Here is an 18,712-nt window from a genome sequence, read left to right on the forward strand (position 1 = left end):
GCACAAGAACTTGTGGAATTGGAAGGGAATATTAAAAGGGCAGAGGCAAAGCTGAAATGTCGCATGTCGTCTGATGGCCTCAGAGAACTGACCTGATTGAAATATAGATATAATGCTATTTTGTTGCAGAAAGTGGAGTTTGGTTGTTCAGGGCAAGACAGTCATACTTTGAGTTGGGGGACAAAGCAGGGAAGCTTTTAGCTAGATATATAAAACAGAGAGAGTCTTTTTCTACCATTCCCTCAATAAAATCTTCTGCCCGTGAAATATTTACCTCGACCAGTGATATTAATAATACTTTTAGGGAGTTCTATTTTGATCTCTATAGTTCCACGTCTTCATCTACTGATGGAGATATTGGAAAATTTTGTGGATCCATTAGAACTCCCTAAACTGACAACCGAGCAAAAACTCTCTTGATTCTGAGATAACCTTTGAGTTGCTTGACGAGGTAATTAAGTCCCTGCCTACAGGCAAAGCTCCGGGGCCAGATGGATTTGCCAGTGAATTTTTTTAATCTTGTGCAACAGAATTGGCTCCACTTTTGCTAGAAGTTTATACAGAAGCATTAAAGAATGGAAAGCTTCCACCAACCATGACACAAGTCCGGATCAGTCTGATTCTTAAAAAGGACAAAGATCCAGGCGAGTGTAAAAGTTACCGCCCAATTTCCCTGATCCAGTTAGATATAAAAATTCTGGCTAACCGATTAAGTAAAGTTATGACATCTCTTATACATATAGATCAGGTGGGGTTTATTCGGGGCCGTAGCTCTGATAATATTAGGCGTTTCATCAATATCATGTGGTCAGTGGCGAATGATCAGACTCCGGTCGCTGCCATCTCACTCGACGCTGAAAAGGCAAAAATTTTGGAAATGTATGGGTTCAGGAGTACATTTATTGGTTGGATTAAGTTACTTTATAGACACCCTGTAGCAGCAGTACAAACAAACGGATTAATTTTAGATTATTTTACTCTGAATAGGGCACTCGGCAGGGTTGCACTCTTTCTCCATTATTGTTATGTCTTGCCCTGGAACCATTAGCAGCCGTGATAAGAAAAGAGGATGATTTTCCAGGGGTGATTGCGGGAGGTGTGGCACATAAGCTTCTGCTTTATGCAGATGATAATTTATTATTTGTCTCCGACCCTTCTAGATCTATGCCTTGCCTACACAGAATTATTAATTCCTTCTCTAAGTTCTCAGGATACAAAGTCAATTGGTCTAAATCCGAAGCTTTGGCTCTGACAGCATACTGTCCAGTAGTGACGTTCCAGCCGGGCGCTTTCCAGTGGCCCAAACAGGGCATTAAATATTTAGGTATTTTATTTCCACCAAATTTGTCTAACTTAGAGTTAATTTTGACCCTCTAATAAAAAGATTTTCGAGCGATGTGAACAGGTGGGCTACACTACATTTATCGATGTTTGGGAAGGTCAATGTAATTAAAATGAATTGTATTCCAAAATTCAACTACCTGCTACAGTCACTCCCTATAGATGTCCCCCTCTCTTATTTTAAGCAATTTGAAAGTATAGTGAAGTCCTTCATTTGGAAGGGTAAGCGTCCCAGATTGCACTTCAACAAATTACATAGGCTGACTGACAAAGGTGGACTAGACCTACCCAAGATTTTGTTTTATTATTATGCTTTCGGTCTCAGACATTTAGCTCATTGGTCGCTTCTACCTGAAAGGGCCCCTCCTTGGTTTTGTATTGAACAAGATGTTCTTTCCCCTGTTTCGCCATTGCAGGGCCTGTCTATCAAATTAACCGGTGAAATTAAGTTACACCCAGTCATCTCGCATTTGAACTTGGTAAGGACAAAAGTGTCCAGAGTGTTTAATTCAGACATTTATTTGAATGCTGCTTCGAGCATATGGTTGAACCCAAAATTATGTATTGATAAGTCCCCCTTCTGCTGGTCAGAGTGGATTGTCAGGGGGGTTGCTGCACTCAGTGATCTATATGAGAATGGAGTGTTGAGATCCTTTGATAATTTGACTCAACATTTTGGGATTCACAGATCTCAGTTTTTTAGGTATTTACAGTTGCGCCACCTGCTCTGTATTTTATATTTGGGAGTAGCGTACACCCCCCTAGAGCGGCAGATACTTTGGGAGAGGTGCTTGCTGCTTTTGGTAAAGGACATGAGGCATCAGTGTATTACACTTTGGTAATTCAGAGTTTGGGGGATGGAGTTTTAACTTCTATTAAGAGATTATGGGAGAAAGATTTTAACTTGGTGTTGGAGGATGGGGTGTGGGCTGGGATTTTAAAAAACATCAAGTCTGCATCTAGAGATACAAGGGTGCGCCTTATGCAATTTAAGATTTTGCATTGATTTTATTGGACCCCCTCTAGAATGTATAGGCTTGGTCTTAAAGACACACCCACCTGCTGGAGATGCCAATCAGAAGACGGGGACACATCCCATGTTTTCTGGGGATGTGTTAGGATACAAGAGTTTTGATTGAAAGTACAGTGGTTCGTATGCGAAGTGGTCAACACACGGTTTTCGTTTTGCCCCAGATTGTGTGTTTTGGGGGATATAGCGGTCCTGCATGTGGGTGCTAAATACGTGGAGAGTTGGGTCCTGACAGGCGTGATGATTGGCAGGCGGTTAATTCTCAAGGGATGGAAGTCGTCTGATGCGCCCTCGTTTCGTGATTGATGCGTTGAGCTGGGTAGGGTGGCGGCGTTTGAGGAGATGGTGTACAGAAGGCTGGATAACATGGATATTTTCATTAGGAAGTGGGGTGGTTATCTAGCCTTTTGGAGGGTTCTCGGGGAGAGGAAGAGGAAGTTTTTTTTTTTTTTTTTAATTATTTCTATGTCTAAATATTTCCTGTTTTATTGTCTATTGTGTGTCTTTGTCAGTTGACTCCCGATCACTAGAGTGCTTGTTTGTGTCGGGTGGGGTGGAGGGATTATTGCTCAGGGAGTAAAAAAAAAAAAGTTTTGATTTCATGTGGTTTGAGGTTGTATTTTCTATTATGTCTGTGTGATTTGCTGCATAAATCAATAAAAAATTGTTATTAGACAATAGTAAAAAAAAAAAAAAAAGCCAATCACAGCACCCTGGTCACTTGCAGAGACCACCTCTCACCGTTTCAAATCATGGATGTGACCTGGTTGCAAAGAGAATTCTCAGACATGTTCTCACCCCTTCCCAGTCGTATGAACCTCATAAAACACCATAACAAAACAACCCCAGGGGTAGTGGTACGCAGTCATCTCTACCAATTACCCGAGCACAAAAAAAAGTTGTTCGGGAAGTATTAAAGGCCATGCTAGATATGGGGGTAATAGAAGAACCCCACAGTGACTGGGCCAGCCTGGTGTGCTGGTTCCAAAGAGCGACGGCTCAGTCCGGTTCTGTGTGGATTATAGAAAGGTCAATGTGGTGTCAAAATTTGACACGTATCCAATGCCTCGTATTGACAAATAATCAGTTGGGCACGGCTCACTTTTATTCGACACTGGATTTAATGAAGGGTTATTGGCAGATCCCCTTAACACCAATGTCCCTTGAGAAAATGGCCTTCTCCACACCGTTTGGCTTACACCAATTTGTGACCCTTCCATTCGGTTTGTTTGGGGCCCTGGCTAAGTTTCAGCGCCTTATGGACTAAGTCTTCAGACTGCACTCTGTGTACGCTGCTGCCTATCTGGATGACATCATTATATACGGTAATGACTGGCAGCAGCATATGCAGCATCTGAGGGCAGTTTTGAGGTCGCTGCAATGGGCGGGACTCATGGCAAACCCAAGACCAAAAAGGAGGTGAGACAGTTCCTGGGGCTGGCCCTTTTGTTGTACAGACCGACGTGTCAGACAGGGGGTTGGGAGCCGTGTTGTTCCAGGTGGTCGAGGGGGAGGAGCGCCTGGCGCTGTACATCAACTGGAAGCTTTCAACGAGAGAGGTGAGGAACAGCACCGTTGAGAAGGAGTGTCTGACCATCAAGTGGGCGGTCCTCATCCTTCGGTTCTACCTCCTGGAACGGGCTTTCACCCTCTGTTCGAACCATGCTCAGCTCCAGTGGCTCCATCGCATGAAGGATACCAATGCGCGGATCACCCATTGGTATCTGGCTCTTCAACCTTTTAAGTTCGAGGTGGTCCACAGGCCGGGGGCACAGATGACTGTTGCAGACTTCCTCTCCAGAAATGAGGGGGGGGGGCATTTACTGGGCAGGCCAGATGGCTCCCTGGCCTGAGTCGGGCGGTGGGCGTATGTGGTGGTGAGGGCGTGGTTGAGTGCCGGCTTGTGAATGGAGAGCGAGATCAGGAGATGAGAATGGTATGGATCATCACCTGGCAATGAATGTCTCTAACAGCTGTTTGTCATTGCAATGAGAGTTGGAGACGGATTTAAGAGCGAGCCAGACGCCAATGAGGCAGAGAGAGAGCTACCACACACACCCCGAGACTGTGTTAAGCTGTGTGCGCTGAAAAGTGTGCTTATTGAGTGAAGTGCTGAAAAGCCAATTTGTGTTATAAAATAAATACCATTTGAATTGGATTCACCATCTCCTGCTTCCTCCTTGCAACCCCATTACAAACTTTGTTACAAGCACCACACAGTGTGGCTATTTGCACTTCAATGGCATGCTGTGTAAAGACGCTGTGGATGTGTTTTTCTCTAATGGATGACCCGGGTTCAATTCCCCCATTTGCCCTAGTTTTTCCCATCCTGTTTCCTGTCTCCACTCTTAATTTTTCCTGTAATACTACTTAAAGTAATAAATTAAATTTAATATATAGGATGATTTCCTCACAGTGATTTGGTCACTGAAGGTCAGAGAATTTAGAAAAAGGTTTGATCTGGGTAAAATTAACCATGTTTTTACTATAGTAATATTGCAGTAACCATGTTTTTGGTGGTAGCTAGTTTTAATGCAATTAACCATGACGTTACTACATTAATATGGTGTTAATATGTGTGGTTAGTGTTACTATGATTTTACTACAAAATACCATTGTGATACAATGGTTACTGTAGTAAAACCATGGTTAGTTTTTGTAAAGGAAGGTTAAGGTTCCCTATCTGTCACTCACTCTTGGGAGCCCCAAACACCTCTGCTTTTTGAAAAAAGGCCAGTGGGAATTAGCAAGTGGAATTTGCATGCCACTCCCCCGGACATACGGGTATAAAAGGAGCTGGTATGCAACAACTCATTCAGATTTTCTCTTCAGAGAAGAGAAAATTCTCTCTGCCGATCCATTCACCTCAAAAAGCTGTTGGATTTACAGTGCATTACAGCGGCTTCTCCCCCTCTTGCACTGGTGAAGTGCAGAGAATGCCCCTGAGAGCTTCAGCAGCTAAAAGAGTATATTCTTCCAGCTGAAAAAGTATGTTTTCCCTTCTAAAAGAGTGGCATTAACGGAGAGCGTTTTTTTTAAAGATGCCTCTCCGTTTGTGTGTATTTCCTGGTTGTGGTCGTTACCCCTCCGCTTCCGATGTCCATGATCGTGGTCTTACATGCTTGGGCACTGGCCACGTGGAGACAGTGTTCGTGGACGGGTCATGTTCTCACTGCGAGCGCGTGACCATGGCAACGATGCAGTCGCGGTTTTTCCTTCGTTAGAGGGAAAGACCACCCAAGTGGCTTCCCGCCTCGGTCAGTCTACCTACGGGTTTGAGGCCATGTCGGTTAGCACTGGGGCGATTTGGTGACCCCAATGGGAGCCACTCCGCCGGGTAACTCCCCACGGACCTCCCATTCCCGAGTATGCTTGTTTGCCCCGCTGGGATGAGACCACCGGCTCATCTCAGGGTGAGTTCACGATCTCCTTTCGGTGCTCACAATGTGGATGAGCTCTCAATTGCAGCATCGGAGAGCGGGCAGTCCAGTCTGATGCTGAGGACTCAACTGGGCTCCCACCTTCGGCTGCGGTCGCCCAGTCACAGCCTGATGCGCAGCTGGCAGCCATGCTTGCCCAGGCGGCTGCGTGTGTCGGGCTGGAGTGGAACCCTCCACCCCCCCGAACCCTCGCAGCTTGACCTTTGGTTCCTGGGCAAAATCTGGCACCCATGACCAGACCTCTGGAATCTCCACATCTGGCCCTTGGACGGGACATGGAAGACCTAAGTGGCCTACCACCCGCGGTGGTAGACACAATCAGTCAGGCTAGGGCCCCCTTTACGAGGCGCCTGTATGCCTTGAAGTGGCGTCTGTTTGCTAAGTGATGTTCTTCTCAACGCGAAGACCCCCAGAGATGCGCAGTCGGATTGGTACTTTCCTTCCTGCAGGAGAGGCTGGAGAGGTGGCTGTCCCCCTCCACCTTGAAAGTGTATGTAGCCACCATTTCGGCACATCACGATGCTGCAGGCGTTCTCTGTCAGCGAATCGTGCCTGGAGTTTGGTCCGGGTTACTCTCACGTGATCCTGAGAGCCCGACCGGGCTATGTGCCCAAGGTTCCCACGACCCCTTTTAGGGATCAGGTGGTGAACCTGCAAGCGCTGCTCCAGGAAGAGGCAGACCCAGCTTTGGCATTGCTGTGTCCATTGCATGCTTTACGCATCTATTTAGATCACACGCAGAGCTTTAGAAGCTCCGAGCAGCTCTTTGTCTGCTTTGGTGGACAGCGGACAGGAAGCGCTGTCTCCAAACAGAGGATCGCCCACTGGGTCATTGACACCATCATGATGGCATATCACGCTCAGGACATGCCGCCCCCCCCATGCGGTTACGAGCCCACTCTACCAGGAGTGTGGTGGCCTCCTGGGCCCTGGCCAGTGGCGCCTCTTTGGCAGACATCTGCAGAGCTGCGGGCTGGGCAACACCCAACACCTTTGCGAGGTTCTACAATCTCCGGGTTGAGCCAGTCTCATCCCGTGTATTGGCAGGCACAAGCAGGTAAGTTCTGGGACAGCTGGCCGGGTGTACTGCTTGCACATAGTGCCTTTCCCCTCCCTTGAGGTGAAGATGTGCGCTTTTGACTCCCAGTCGTATTCACAAGCTGTGATCCCTGAATGACTTTCCTCCTTAGCCCTGTGGCAGACAAGTTTGCGGAGAAACTCGCTGCTGGCCCAGTACGTGTGCTAATTAGGCCCTGTACTGAGGTAGGTGCTCCACATGCGCTGGTTCCCTGTAGGTGACCCCATGTGATATCTTCCACTAAATCATTTCCCTGTCAGTAAACTGCGTCATCCTTGGGCTGGAAGCCCCCGGTGACCATGTTTGTAGAAACTCCTCCCCCCTCTGTTAGGACCTACCAAGGGACTTCACATGACATACTTCTGACAAGACTCGTTAAGACCATGTGACATATTTCCACTCAAAATACCCCCCCCCCCCTTCTCTGGGCAGGGTGTGGTCTCCACGGTGTCTTCCCCTTGGGAGTGACACCCCCCCATGTTGACATTTATGGCCCCCAGTCGGTTAACAAATTCCACTCTTTTTGGGGAGAAAAAAGAGGAAAAGAGGCCATGGCTGGGCTAGCCTGTCCCTGTTTTTTGGGCAGTCGACTTGTTCCCGAAGGACCGTTCGATGCTCATAAGAGCGTTGGGGGAGGTTACGTGATGGCCTGGTGCACTGGCTACGAGGCACACAGCGGTCTGCCCGTCTTGCACCGCCAGTTCACGTAACACAGTTCAGCTAGTTGTGGCATTTTGTATAGGGACCCCTAGTGTCACTACATCAACACAACATCGAGTGAGTGACAGATAGGAAATGTCCTGGTTACTTTTGTAACCTCTGTTCCCTGATGGAGGGAACGAGAATTGTGTCCCTCTTGCCACAATGCTGAACTACCCGCTGAAATGGCTGGGACCTTGTCTCGGCTCCTCAGCACAAAACCTGAATGAGTGGTTGCATACCAGCTCCTTTTATACCCGTATGTCTGGGGGAGTGGCATGCAAATTCCACTCGCCAATTCCCATTGGCCTTTTTTCAAAAAGCAGAGGTGTTTGGGGCTCCCAAGAGTGACCCCTAGTGTCACTACATCGACACAACGTCTCATTCCATCCATCAGGGAACGGATGTTACGAAAGTAACTAAGGACGTTAGGTTTAGGTGTAGGGATTAGTGTAGGGTGTCAAGAAGATACTTTTGGTTGCTATTTTCACTTTACACAATATTGGGGGTATGGGTCTCTGTATAGCTGTCCCTCAGTGTCCATGGGAGTTACATGTCTGGCGCTTTGCCCTTGAGATGGGAACATATGATTTATTGAATGTTCATCAGTAAACTTTTCAAATGAAATGCAACATAAATAAATAAATAATATTCTGAAACATTTAGGCACAGATAAAAAAAGCATAATTTACTGAGAATAAGTTCGTATTCTGACTGCTGTTGTGCTCAAATCACAGAGTTCACACTTGCGGAAACTGTAAATGTGCTATATATATTTCAGCAGAAATTATGGGTAAGGAAAAGAGAGTCTACACACCATGCACACACATAGCTCTAAAATACTCAGTTTCTCTCTCACTTTAACAGGAACACTTGGACGAAAATGTCTGCTCTTTATGTAAGGAGTCTGTCTGCCAAAGCGCTCAACACACACGCGCACACACACACACACACACACACACACACACACCCACACACACACACACACACACAGGTGCGGTTATCCTTATGAGGTCTCTCCATAAATATAATGATTTTTATACTGTACGAACTAAATTCTATCCCCTAACCCACACCCAAACCCTACCCCTAAACCTAACCCTCACAACAACAACAACAAAAAACATCATGGTTACTTCCGTAACCTCCGTTCCCTGATGGAGGAAATGAGACGTTGTGTCAATGTAGTGACAATAGGGGTCATTCTTGGGAGTCCGAGACACGTCTGGTCTTTGATAAAAGGCCAAAGAAATTGGCGAGTAGTATTTGCAACTCGACGTTGTGTCAATGTAGTGACACTAGGGGTCCCTATACAAAACGCCACAACTGGCTGAACTGTGTTACGTGAACTGGCAGTGTGTGAAGGGCAGACAACTGTGTGCCTTGTAGCCAGCACACCAGGCTGACACGTAACCTCCCCCAACATATTTATGAGTGTCGAACGGCCCTTTGGGGACAAGTCGACTACCCAAAAGATAGAGACAGGCTAACCCAGTCGTGGCTTCTTTTCCACTTCTTTTTTTCCACTCCCTAAAAAACACGGGGGATTATCTGACTGGGCCACCAGGTCTAGTCGGGGGGTGTCCCTCCCAAGGGGAGGACACCGCGGAGACCACACCTCGCCCAAAGAGAGGGGGGGATATTTAAGTGGAAAAATACATCACATGGTCTTTCTGACCATGTGGAGAGTCTTCAAGGTAGATCCTACCCAACAGGGGAGGAGTTACTACAAACATGGAGACTGGGGCAGAGGGGCCCTGCCCAAGGAAGATGCAGTTTGCCAACAGGGAAACTAATTAGTGGAAGATATACATCACATGGGGTTACCTTACAGGGAACTGCCACATGCAGAGCACCTACCCCAGAACAGGGCTCTTAGTTAGCATGTGTATTGGGCCGGCAGCGAGTCTCTTCGAAAACTCGACTGCCACAGGGCTCGGAGGAAGTCAACCAGGGAACATAGTTTATGAACACAACTGAGAATTAATGGCGCACATCTTCAGCTCAGACGAGGTGAAAGGCGCTATGTGCAAGTGATACACCCAGCCGGCTATCCCGGGCTTATCCGCTTGTATTGCATTCCACCTGGAGGTTGTAGAACCTTGCAAAGGTGTTGGATGTTGCCAATGTCTGTTAGAGAGGCACCCCTGGCCAGGGCCCAGAAGGCCGCTATACCCCTGATAGAATGGGCTTGTAGCCCTTCCAGGGGTGGCACGTCCTGGGCAATCTTCAAAGAGAGTGCCTTAAGCTCAGATGACTGCAAAGCCTCAAAGGGGACTCTCTGTAGACCCTGAAGAACTACAGACAAGTCCCATGAGGGAACGAGGCACGGTCTGGAGGGATTCAGCCTCCTGGCGCCTCTCAAGAACCTGATGATCAGGTCGTGCTTCCCTAAGGACTTACCGTCCACTGTGTCGTGGTGTGCTGCTATTGCAGCAACGTACACCTTCAAGGTGGAAGGGGACAGCCGCCCTTCCAACCTCTCCTGCAAGAAGGAAAGCACCGATCCGACTGCACATCTCTGGGGGTCTTCCCGTCGGGAAGAACACCACTTAGTGAACAGACGCCACTTAAAGGCATACATGCGCTGGCTGTGTGCCAGCGCATCTATGCCGAGGGGTGCCTCGGTCCGGGTGTACCAGAGTGGGCAGTGGGAGGATTCTTAGGAGGCGAAGAGGTCTACCTTTGCCTGTCCGAACCGACTCTATATCAGCTGGACCACCTGAGGGTGGAGTCTCCACTCTCCCCTGAGGATAACCTGCCGTGACAGCGCGTCCGCTGTAGTGTTGAGGTCACTCGGGATGTGAGTGGCTCGCAGCGACTTGAAGTGCTTCTGACTCCAGAGGAGGAGACGGCGGGAGAGTTGTGACATACAACGAGAGTGCAGACAGCCTTGGCGGTTGACATATGCTATTGTTGCCGTGTTGTCTGTCCAAACTATCACATGCTTGCCCTGGATCAATGGCCGGAACCTCCGCAGGGCGAGCAGAATTGCCAACAACTCGAGGCAGTTGATGTGCCAATGCAGCCGCGGGCCCGTCCATAAGCTGGCGGCTGCATGTCAGTTGCAAACAGCGCCCCAGCCCATTTTGGAGGCGTTTTGGGGTGGCCACCGATGAGGATGCCATATGCCCCAGGAGCCTCGGAAAGAGTTTCAGTGGAACCACTGTTTTCTGTTTGAACGCCTTCAAACAGGCCAGCAACGACTGTGCATGCTCATTCGTGAGGTGTGCTGTCAAAGAGACTGAGTCCAACTCCAAACCGAGGAAAGAGATGCTCTGAACCAGGAGGAGCTTGCTCTTTTCCCAGTGGACCCGAAGCCCTAATCGGCTGAGGTGTGAGAGCACCAAGTCCCTGTGTGCACACAACATGTCCCGAAAGTGCTTGAACTGATACGCCTGACCCTCGAATGCAAACCACAGGAAGGGTAGGTGTCGAGGTAGAATCAAGACGTGGAAGTACGCGTCCTTCAGGTCTACTGCCGCGAACCAATCTTGATGCCGGTTGCTCGCCAGAATGCGTTTTTGCATCAGCATCTTGAATGGGAGTCTGTGTAAAGCCCGGTTCAGTACTCGCAGGTCCAAGATTGGCCGCAACCCACCGCCATTTTTCGGTACGATGAAGTAGGTGCTGTAAAACCCCTTCTTCATCTCGGCCAGAGGGACAGGTTCTATTGCACCCTTCCGTAGGAGGGTGGCGATCTCCGCATGCAAGGTAGCAGCGTTTTCATCCTTCATCAAGGTGAAGTGGATACCACTGAACCTGGGCGGATGCCTGGTGAACTGAATCGCGTAGCCGAGTCGGATGGTCCGGACCAGCCATTGCGATGGATTGGAAAGCGCAAGCCACGCATCCAAGCTCCGCGCAAGGGGGACCAAAGAGACAATCTCGTTGGATGTACTGGTGGGTGGGGCCTCGTGGCGGGGCGGAGCTTGAGGTGCCACACCATGTCGTGGCCGTGCTAAGTTCAGGGACATCGCAGAGGGGGCTGCGGCAGAGCCGGTGCAGTCACCGCAGGGGGATGCCCTTGGCGACGAGCAGACGGGGTGCGGGATCTTGAGCCGCGTCGGGGCAGGATATGCCGGATAGCCTCCGTCTGCTGCTTCACCTTCGAGAACTGCTGGGCGAAGTCCTCGATGGTGTCGCCGAATAGGCCAGCCTGGGAGATGGGGGCATTAAGGAACCGTGTCTTGTCGGCCTCACCCATCTCGACCAGGTTGAGCCAAAGATGGCGCTCCTGGACAACTAATGTGGACATCGTCTGCCCGAGAGACCGCGCCGTGACCTTCGTTGCTCGGAGAGTGAGGTCGGTCGCCGAGCGCAGTTCCTGCATCAATCCCGGGGCGGAACTACCCTCGTGCAGTTCCTTTAGCACCTTGGCGGACTTGTAGGAGAGCCATGGCCTGCAGGGTGGAGGCAGCTTATCCAGCGGCACCGTAGGCCTTGGCCGTCAGAGATGACGTAAACCTACAGGCCTTGGATGGGAGCTTTGGGCACCCGCGCCAGGTGGCGGCGCTCTGCGAGCACAGGTGCACCGCGAGCCCCTTTATCCACTGGGGGGATTGCTGAACAGCCCTTGGCTGCCCCACCATCGAGGGTAGTGAGGGTGGGGAAGCTGAAAGATCGGGACCAGGCAGTAAAAAGTGCCTCCCACGACCTTGTCAGCTCTTCATGCACTTCCGGGAAGAAAGGAATGGGGGCGGGGCGTGGCTTTGAGTGGCGCCGGGAGCCCAGGAACCAATCATCGAGCCATGAGGGTTCAGGAGAGAGTGGAGGGTTCCACTCTAGCCCGACGCTCACGGCTGCCCGGGAAAGTATGTCCGTCATCTCCGCATCAGCCTGTGACCGGGCAACCACACCCAAAGGGAGGAGCCCAGCTGAGGCTTCTGGGTCCGACTGGACGAGCCCACTCTTCGATGCTGCGCTCAAGAGCTCATCACTTTTGCGGGCTCCGAATAAGAGGTTGAACTCGCCATGAGACGAGCCGGCGGACTCATCCGGAAGCCTGATCGGGGCAGATGAGCGTGCTGGGGAATGGGAGGTCCACGGGAGATACCCGGCGGAGGTAGTCCCATTGAGGTCCCCAAATAGCCCCCAGTGCTAGCCACGCTGGCCTCATACCCATGGGTAGAAGGACCGAGGCGGGGAGCCTCTGGGGTGGCTTGCTTTCTTACGAAGGTATGCTGCGACTGCATCGTTGCCATGGACATGTTCTCGCAATGAGTACATGACCCATCCACGAACACTGTCTCCGCGTGAGCAGTGCCCAGACACGAAAGACAGTGATCGTGACCGCCAGAAGGCGAGAGATAACAAGCGCAACCAGGAATAACACACAAAGGAAAGGCATCTTTAAAAAGACGCATCTTTAAAAAGACGTTCCGTGTGTGCTGCTCTTTTAGAGAAATATACTCTTTTAGAGAAATATACTCTTATTTCTGCCAAAGCGCCCAGGGGCATTCTCTGCAGTGCACCAGTGCAGAGGAGGGAGAAGCGGCTGAAATGCTCCGTCAGATCCAGCAGAGGTGAATGAACAGTCGTGGGAATTCAGCTCAGTGAGCATGACCGTTCGGCTTCAAAGAGAAAATCTGAATGAGTAGTAGCATACCAGCTCCTTTTATACCCGTATGTCCGGGGGAGTGGCATGCAAATACCACTCGCCAATTTTCATTGGCCTTTTATCAAAGACCAGAGGTGTTTCGGGCTCCCAAGAGTGACCCCTAGTGTCACTACATCGACACAATGTCGAGTGAGTGACAGATAGGGAAACATCATTTAGTATTTTAAGCGATTTGAATTACGGGGACACTAGAAATGTCCTCATAAACCACATTTATAGCATAATACCCATGTAATTACCAGTTTGTAACCTAAAAAAATGTCCTCGTAAACCACCCAAACCCACCCACACACACACTTTGAGCTTGTCTTCATGCTAATGCTTATACTGACAATTCTTTTCTATTTTTTATTTCTTTTTATTTTATTTTTTTGAGCATGACAGCACCTGGACACTTTATGTTTTCATTTTATTCAAAGAAACATCATAGACATACTGCCTAACATAACATTTGGTTTTCCAAAGTACAAAGAAAGTCATACGTGTTTGAGTGAGTAAATGATAAAGACATTTTCATTTTTTGGTGAACTATCCCTTTCAGGCCGAATGCAACAGTATGATAAAACATGTTTTATCATTTGATTTCACCAACTTAAGCACACAACTCAAACCACACAAATCTTGCCAGCATGACTTACGATGCAAGCTGAGGGAGATGTTAATGGTCCTCTCCTCTGTAAAGCTCTTGAGTCCAGTTATCTTAGCACACTTCAGATGTGTACTTGCAGGCGAGTCACCCACGCTGATCCAGCACACTGTTTCCTGTGTGTACAGGAAGTCCATGGCCGTGGTCTGTTTAGTGCTGATGTGCAGTGATGGGCTGCTTGATCCACTCAGAGATGTAATCTGTATGTTCTGATAGTTTGCAATCAGTAACACGGGCAGACGCTCCACAGGCACTACATGAAACGGGAAGAGAATATCTTTAAAGTCCACTATAACAACACTGTCAGAAATAAATTTCTTAATCTGTATTTTTGGATTGATTTCCAGTAAAATATCAAAACATCTTTTAACAAAACACATTGAGGTAAAATAGATAGCTTAAGATATTAAAAGAATAGTTTACCTAAAAATTATAAATATCTCATAATTTACTTACCCTTATGCTGTCCAAGATGTGAATAAATTTCTTTCTTCTGCTGAACACAAACAAAGATTTTTCTAAGAATATCTCAGATCTGTTGGTCCTCACAATGCAAGTGAATGGGTACCAAAATTCTGAAGCTCCAAAAGCACACAAAGGCAGCATAAAATAATCCATATGACTCCATGATGTTAAATCCATGTCTTCAGAAGCAATATGATAAACAAATCAATATTTAAGTCCTTTTTTACTGTAAATCTTCACTTTCACTTTCACATTCTTCTTTTATTTTTAGCGATTTGCATTATTTGTGCATATCACCACATACTGGGCAGGAAGGAGAATTTATAGTAAAAAAGGACTTAAATATTGATCTGTTTCTCACCAACACCTATCATATTGCTTCTCAAATTACATATTTAATCACTGGATTCTTATGGATTACTTTTATGCTGCCTTTATGTGCACTTTGGAGCTTCTAAATTTTGGTACCCATTCACTTGCATTGTGAGGACCTACAGAGCTGAGATATTTTTCTAAAAATGTTTGTTGTGTTCAGCAGAAGAGAGAAAGTCATACACATCTGGGATTACATGAGGGAGAGTACTGAGAATTTTCATTTTTGGGTGAACTATCCATTTAAACTTGTATGACTTTCTTTTTTCTGCGGAACACAAACAAAGATATTTTGATGGAAATATAATGTGAATATATTCATACAATGCAAGTCAATGGTGTCCAACATTTCCAAGCTCAAAAAAGGACATAAAGGCAGCATAAAATTCATATGACTCACTGTGACGCATGACACAGTGAACAGCGCTCTGCATGTGCGTAAAAAAAAAGTGCAATCAAGCTTCAAATCATGATCATGTCTAGAAGACTGCAGATGGCAAGATTTAGGCCTGTAGTGAAAAAAGAGTTACATTTTGGTCTGTTCTCTCCCCAAAATGATCGTATCACTTCAGAAGACATGGATTAAACCACTTGAGTCATTTGGATTACATTTATGCTGCCTTTACATCTGGTTTGAAGCTTGGAAGTGTTAATCCACATTGACCTGCATTGTATGGATTTATTCAAATGATATCTCCATTAAAATATCTTTAGTTTGTGTTCCGTAAGAGAAAGAAAGTCATGCAAGATTGAGATGGTATAAGAGTGAGTAAATGATGACAGAATTATCCTTTTTGGGTGTACTATTCCTTTGAGACTTGTTTTCATATTTTGTTTTTTTTTTTAATAATAAAAAAAAAAAAAATGGTCTTACTCCATGAGTGAATTATCATTATAATTTTTTTCCAAAGAAAATTAAAACAATAAACATTTATCTGCCAAAAGTAAATTTTTACTATTTATATTTATAAATATAATCTTTAATACAGATTTATTAAATGTAGCATTTTATATGTTACATATAATACATGTATAGATATTTTTATTTATGATATTTAACAAATAATTAAATAGTTTTAAATATTAGAGATTTTTTATATTAATATATATTTTAACTGGAAATTAAGAAAAAATACAATGATTTTTGCAGTGAACTGAACTGATACATTAGAAGAAATGGGCTGGTGTGGATATAAATACAGCTAATCAGAGGAAAAAGGAAATGAAGCTTTGTTTTATCTAATCTTGGGTGGTTATGTTTGTCTTACCATTCTTGGCCTTGCAGGAGCGGTTATCTGGTTGGACTAGATAACCTTCCACACAGGAGCAGGTGTACGATCCATCTGTGTTCGTACATGTCTGACTGCAGGTGCCATATATCGTACACTCATCAAAATCTGATCCCACACAGACACAATAAAGGAACAAAATCAGACCCTCTAAGCAAATAAAACATTTCAAGAACAAACAGGTATGTAAAAAAGTTCACTAAGTCATATTATTTAAAGTGAAATGTCGACTGAGACTATGCATATACATCAGACTAGAATATTTGTAATTAAAGATACATGATAATGATACAGTATATTTGTGAACCTATAGCTTATTTTTTTCAGAATCACAGAGTAATTTTCTATGGCATGTTTCAACAGCACTAAACAGTTATTCTACTTAATCTCTCTAATATCTTTTCTACATACACTACAATCCAACAGCACATTTGTGAGTATGATATTGCTTTTATACAAGTGTTCTATAAACTAGACATTAATATCAAGTAAATTAAGTTTCAGATACAATATGGCCAGTTATTTTATTTATTTTTGCTGTTAACGAAAGTAGTTTGGTTACAATGTTGCGAACCATAGATTGTACATAAACACAGACACTTGGTGGAGTGATACGTACAGCAAAACATTCTAGTGTGGTTCACTAAATATCATGTAACAGTGCTTGTACAATCATATTATTGGACCACAACTAACTATTGCAATAAATATAATTATAATATTGGCCATGACATAAAAAATAATTATTGCATATCAGCCAAAATGTGTATATCTGTGCTTCCCTGTGTGCGTTTACAAAAATTGTGTGTATTTTTGCCAGTGTTAATGTGCGTTTACACATATAACTAACCTTTACAGTTTTTTGCGTCTTGGCTGATCTCATAACCACTCTTACAGTAACACACAGGGCCGGTCTGTGTAACAGCACAGTTGTCCTGGCAACCAGCAAGAGTACAGTTGATTTCCAGTTCTACAGAGATCAGAAGAAAAGACAGAGAGAGAAAAATATCATATAAAGTCTGTAGAATTCAAAACAACTAACAAAAAACTATCAAAAAGCATTTTCAAAAATGATTATATAGTAGATTTACAATGCTGCAGAGTCAGATTATGCACTAGAATCCAGAAGACATCTACTGTAATTTATTTGTTTTAGGGGTCATATTGTGCACTTTTGTATCATATTTGTTCTTTCCCCCATTAAGTTCACTTATAATGTTAGTCAAGGTTTATTTAATCAAAAAATAGTCATCATTTCATTTTTCATGACCATTTTCCACACTTTCTCTGCCACTTAGAATTCAGCTCGTTGTTTTTACTATTGCCTTTTAGACTTCTTTATGTAAACTCTTTATGTAGACTTCTTTATGTAACACATTTCCATCAAATTGAATTCCGGGGGCACGGCCAAGCTGCTGACCCTGTGCTTCTCAGCTTGTTTGCTTGTCCTTTTTGTTTGTTTTTTGTATTTCGTGTTGTTATCCAATACTGATTGACAGATGGAATAATCAAATGAAGATGAAACATTCTGGAAAATGTATTGTTTTGGGCCTTTTGATTTAGATTTTTATCTGGGAAAACATTCCAGCTCTCGGTAACAATGGCATTTGCGCACCTGTGCGGATTTATTCACAGGATTTCTTACTCTCAATAAGGGAGTTCTTGCCCCTGATGGAGAACTAGATAATTTTGGATGGATATTCCCCGTCTATATTAAACCAGGAGGAGGACAGGAAGATGAGACAATATAAAAAATGTACTAAGAAACGGGGTTCGAGAGGTGGCGTTAAAAATAGACTGCGCAGACGTGGGACTCGCCATCCACTCCCCATAATAACTCTTTCGACTGTCCGCTCTTTAAACAATAAACTTGATGAATTAATAGTACGGACAGAAACAGTAGATCTATTTAGAAGTAGCAATCTTATATGTTTAAAAGAAACTTGGTTGAATGAGATCAATTGCAATATCAGCCTCAAGTGATATAGGCTACTGTTATCAGAGCAGATCGCAATGACAGCGGGGAAATCAATTGGTGGAGGACTTTGTTTATACCTGGATAATACTTGGGCAACATAGTATAAAATACTGGAAAAAATCTGTACTCTGGACTATGAGATTGTTTCAGTTGCAATGAGACCTTTTTATCTACCGAGTTTGGACAGATTACAGTGATTCTTGTCTATGTGCCGAGACCAAATAACGCCAAAGTGACTTTAATAACTGTGATTTGTCCGCACATCTTCCATCTCTACAGCAATATATTGTTTTACCTGTCCCGCGCGTTCAACACGAATTCTGGATAAGTGTTTTGGGAACATAACAAATGCCTATGTAACTGGTCCTGCTTGACTCGCTACAGCCTCTAGCATGCCTCTTGAGGCCAGGGGAGTGAGGTTTACACATACCGCAAAGCTATCATGTATCAGCTGGCTCCCATTACACTCACCCCCTTAAACCTCACTCCCATCCGGGTCACGGCACCACTGTAACCAGTCCCGCTCTGAGCAGGATTCATACCGGTGTCTCCGGCATGGGAGGCGGGCGCGTTAACGAGGAGGCTAAAGGCTACAGCCTCTAGCATCATTCGCTAGTGTGCCTCTTGAGGCCAGGGGAGTGAGGTTTACACATACCACACAGCTATCGGCAATCCCCCGGTGGATAAAGGCGCTCGCGGTGCACCTATGCCCGCAGAGCGCCGCCACCTGGCGTGGGTGCCAAAAGCACCCGTC

The 18,712-nt window shown here is 45.8% G+C and overlaps 1 protein-coding gene across 1 annotated transcript in view; it reads right to left on the reverse strand.

The window, feature by feature from the left end:
- lrp1aa (low density lipoprotein receptor-related protein 1Aa) overlaps window positions 1-18,712 on the reverse strand; it is a 396,987-nt gene that overhangs the window by 274,125 nt on the left and 104,150 nt on the right. The window contains exons 4-6 of the mRNA XM_051676564.1: window positions 16,831-16,950; window positions 15,960-16,088; window positions 13,847-14,107 (exon numbers count right to left, since the gene is read on the reverse strand). Coding sequence (XP_051532524.1) covers window positions 13,847-14,107; window positions 15,960-16,088; window positions 16,831-16,950 — 510 coding nt within the window. The remainder of the gene's footprint in view (window positions 1-13,846; window positions 14,108-15,959; window positions 16,089-16,830; window positions 16,951-18,712) is intronic.

This window comes from Myxocyprinus asiaticus, chromosome 37 (assembly GCF_019703515.2).
Source record: "Myxocyprinus asiaticus isolate MX2 ecotype Aquarium Trade chromosome 37, UBuf_Myxa_2, whole genome shotgun sequence".
Taxonomy (NCBI): domain Eukaryota; kingdom Metazoa; phylum Chordata; class Actinopteri; order Cypriniformes; family Catostomidae; genus Myxocyprinus; species Myxocyprinus asiaticus.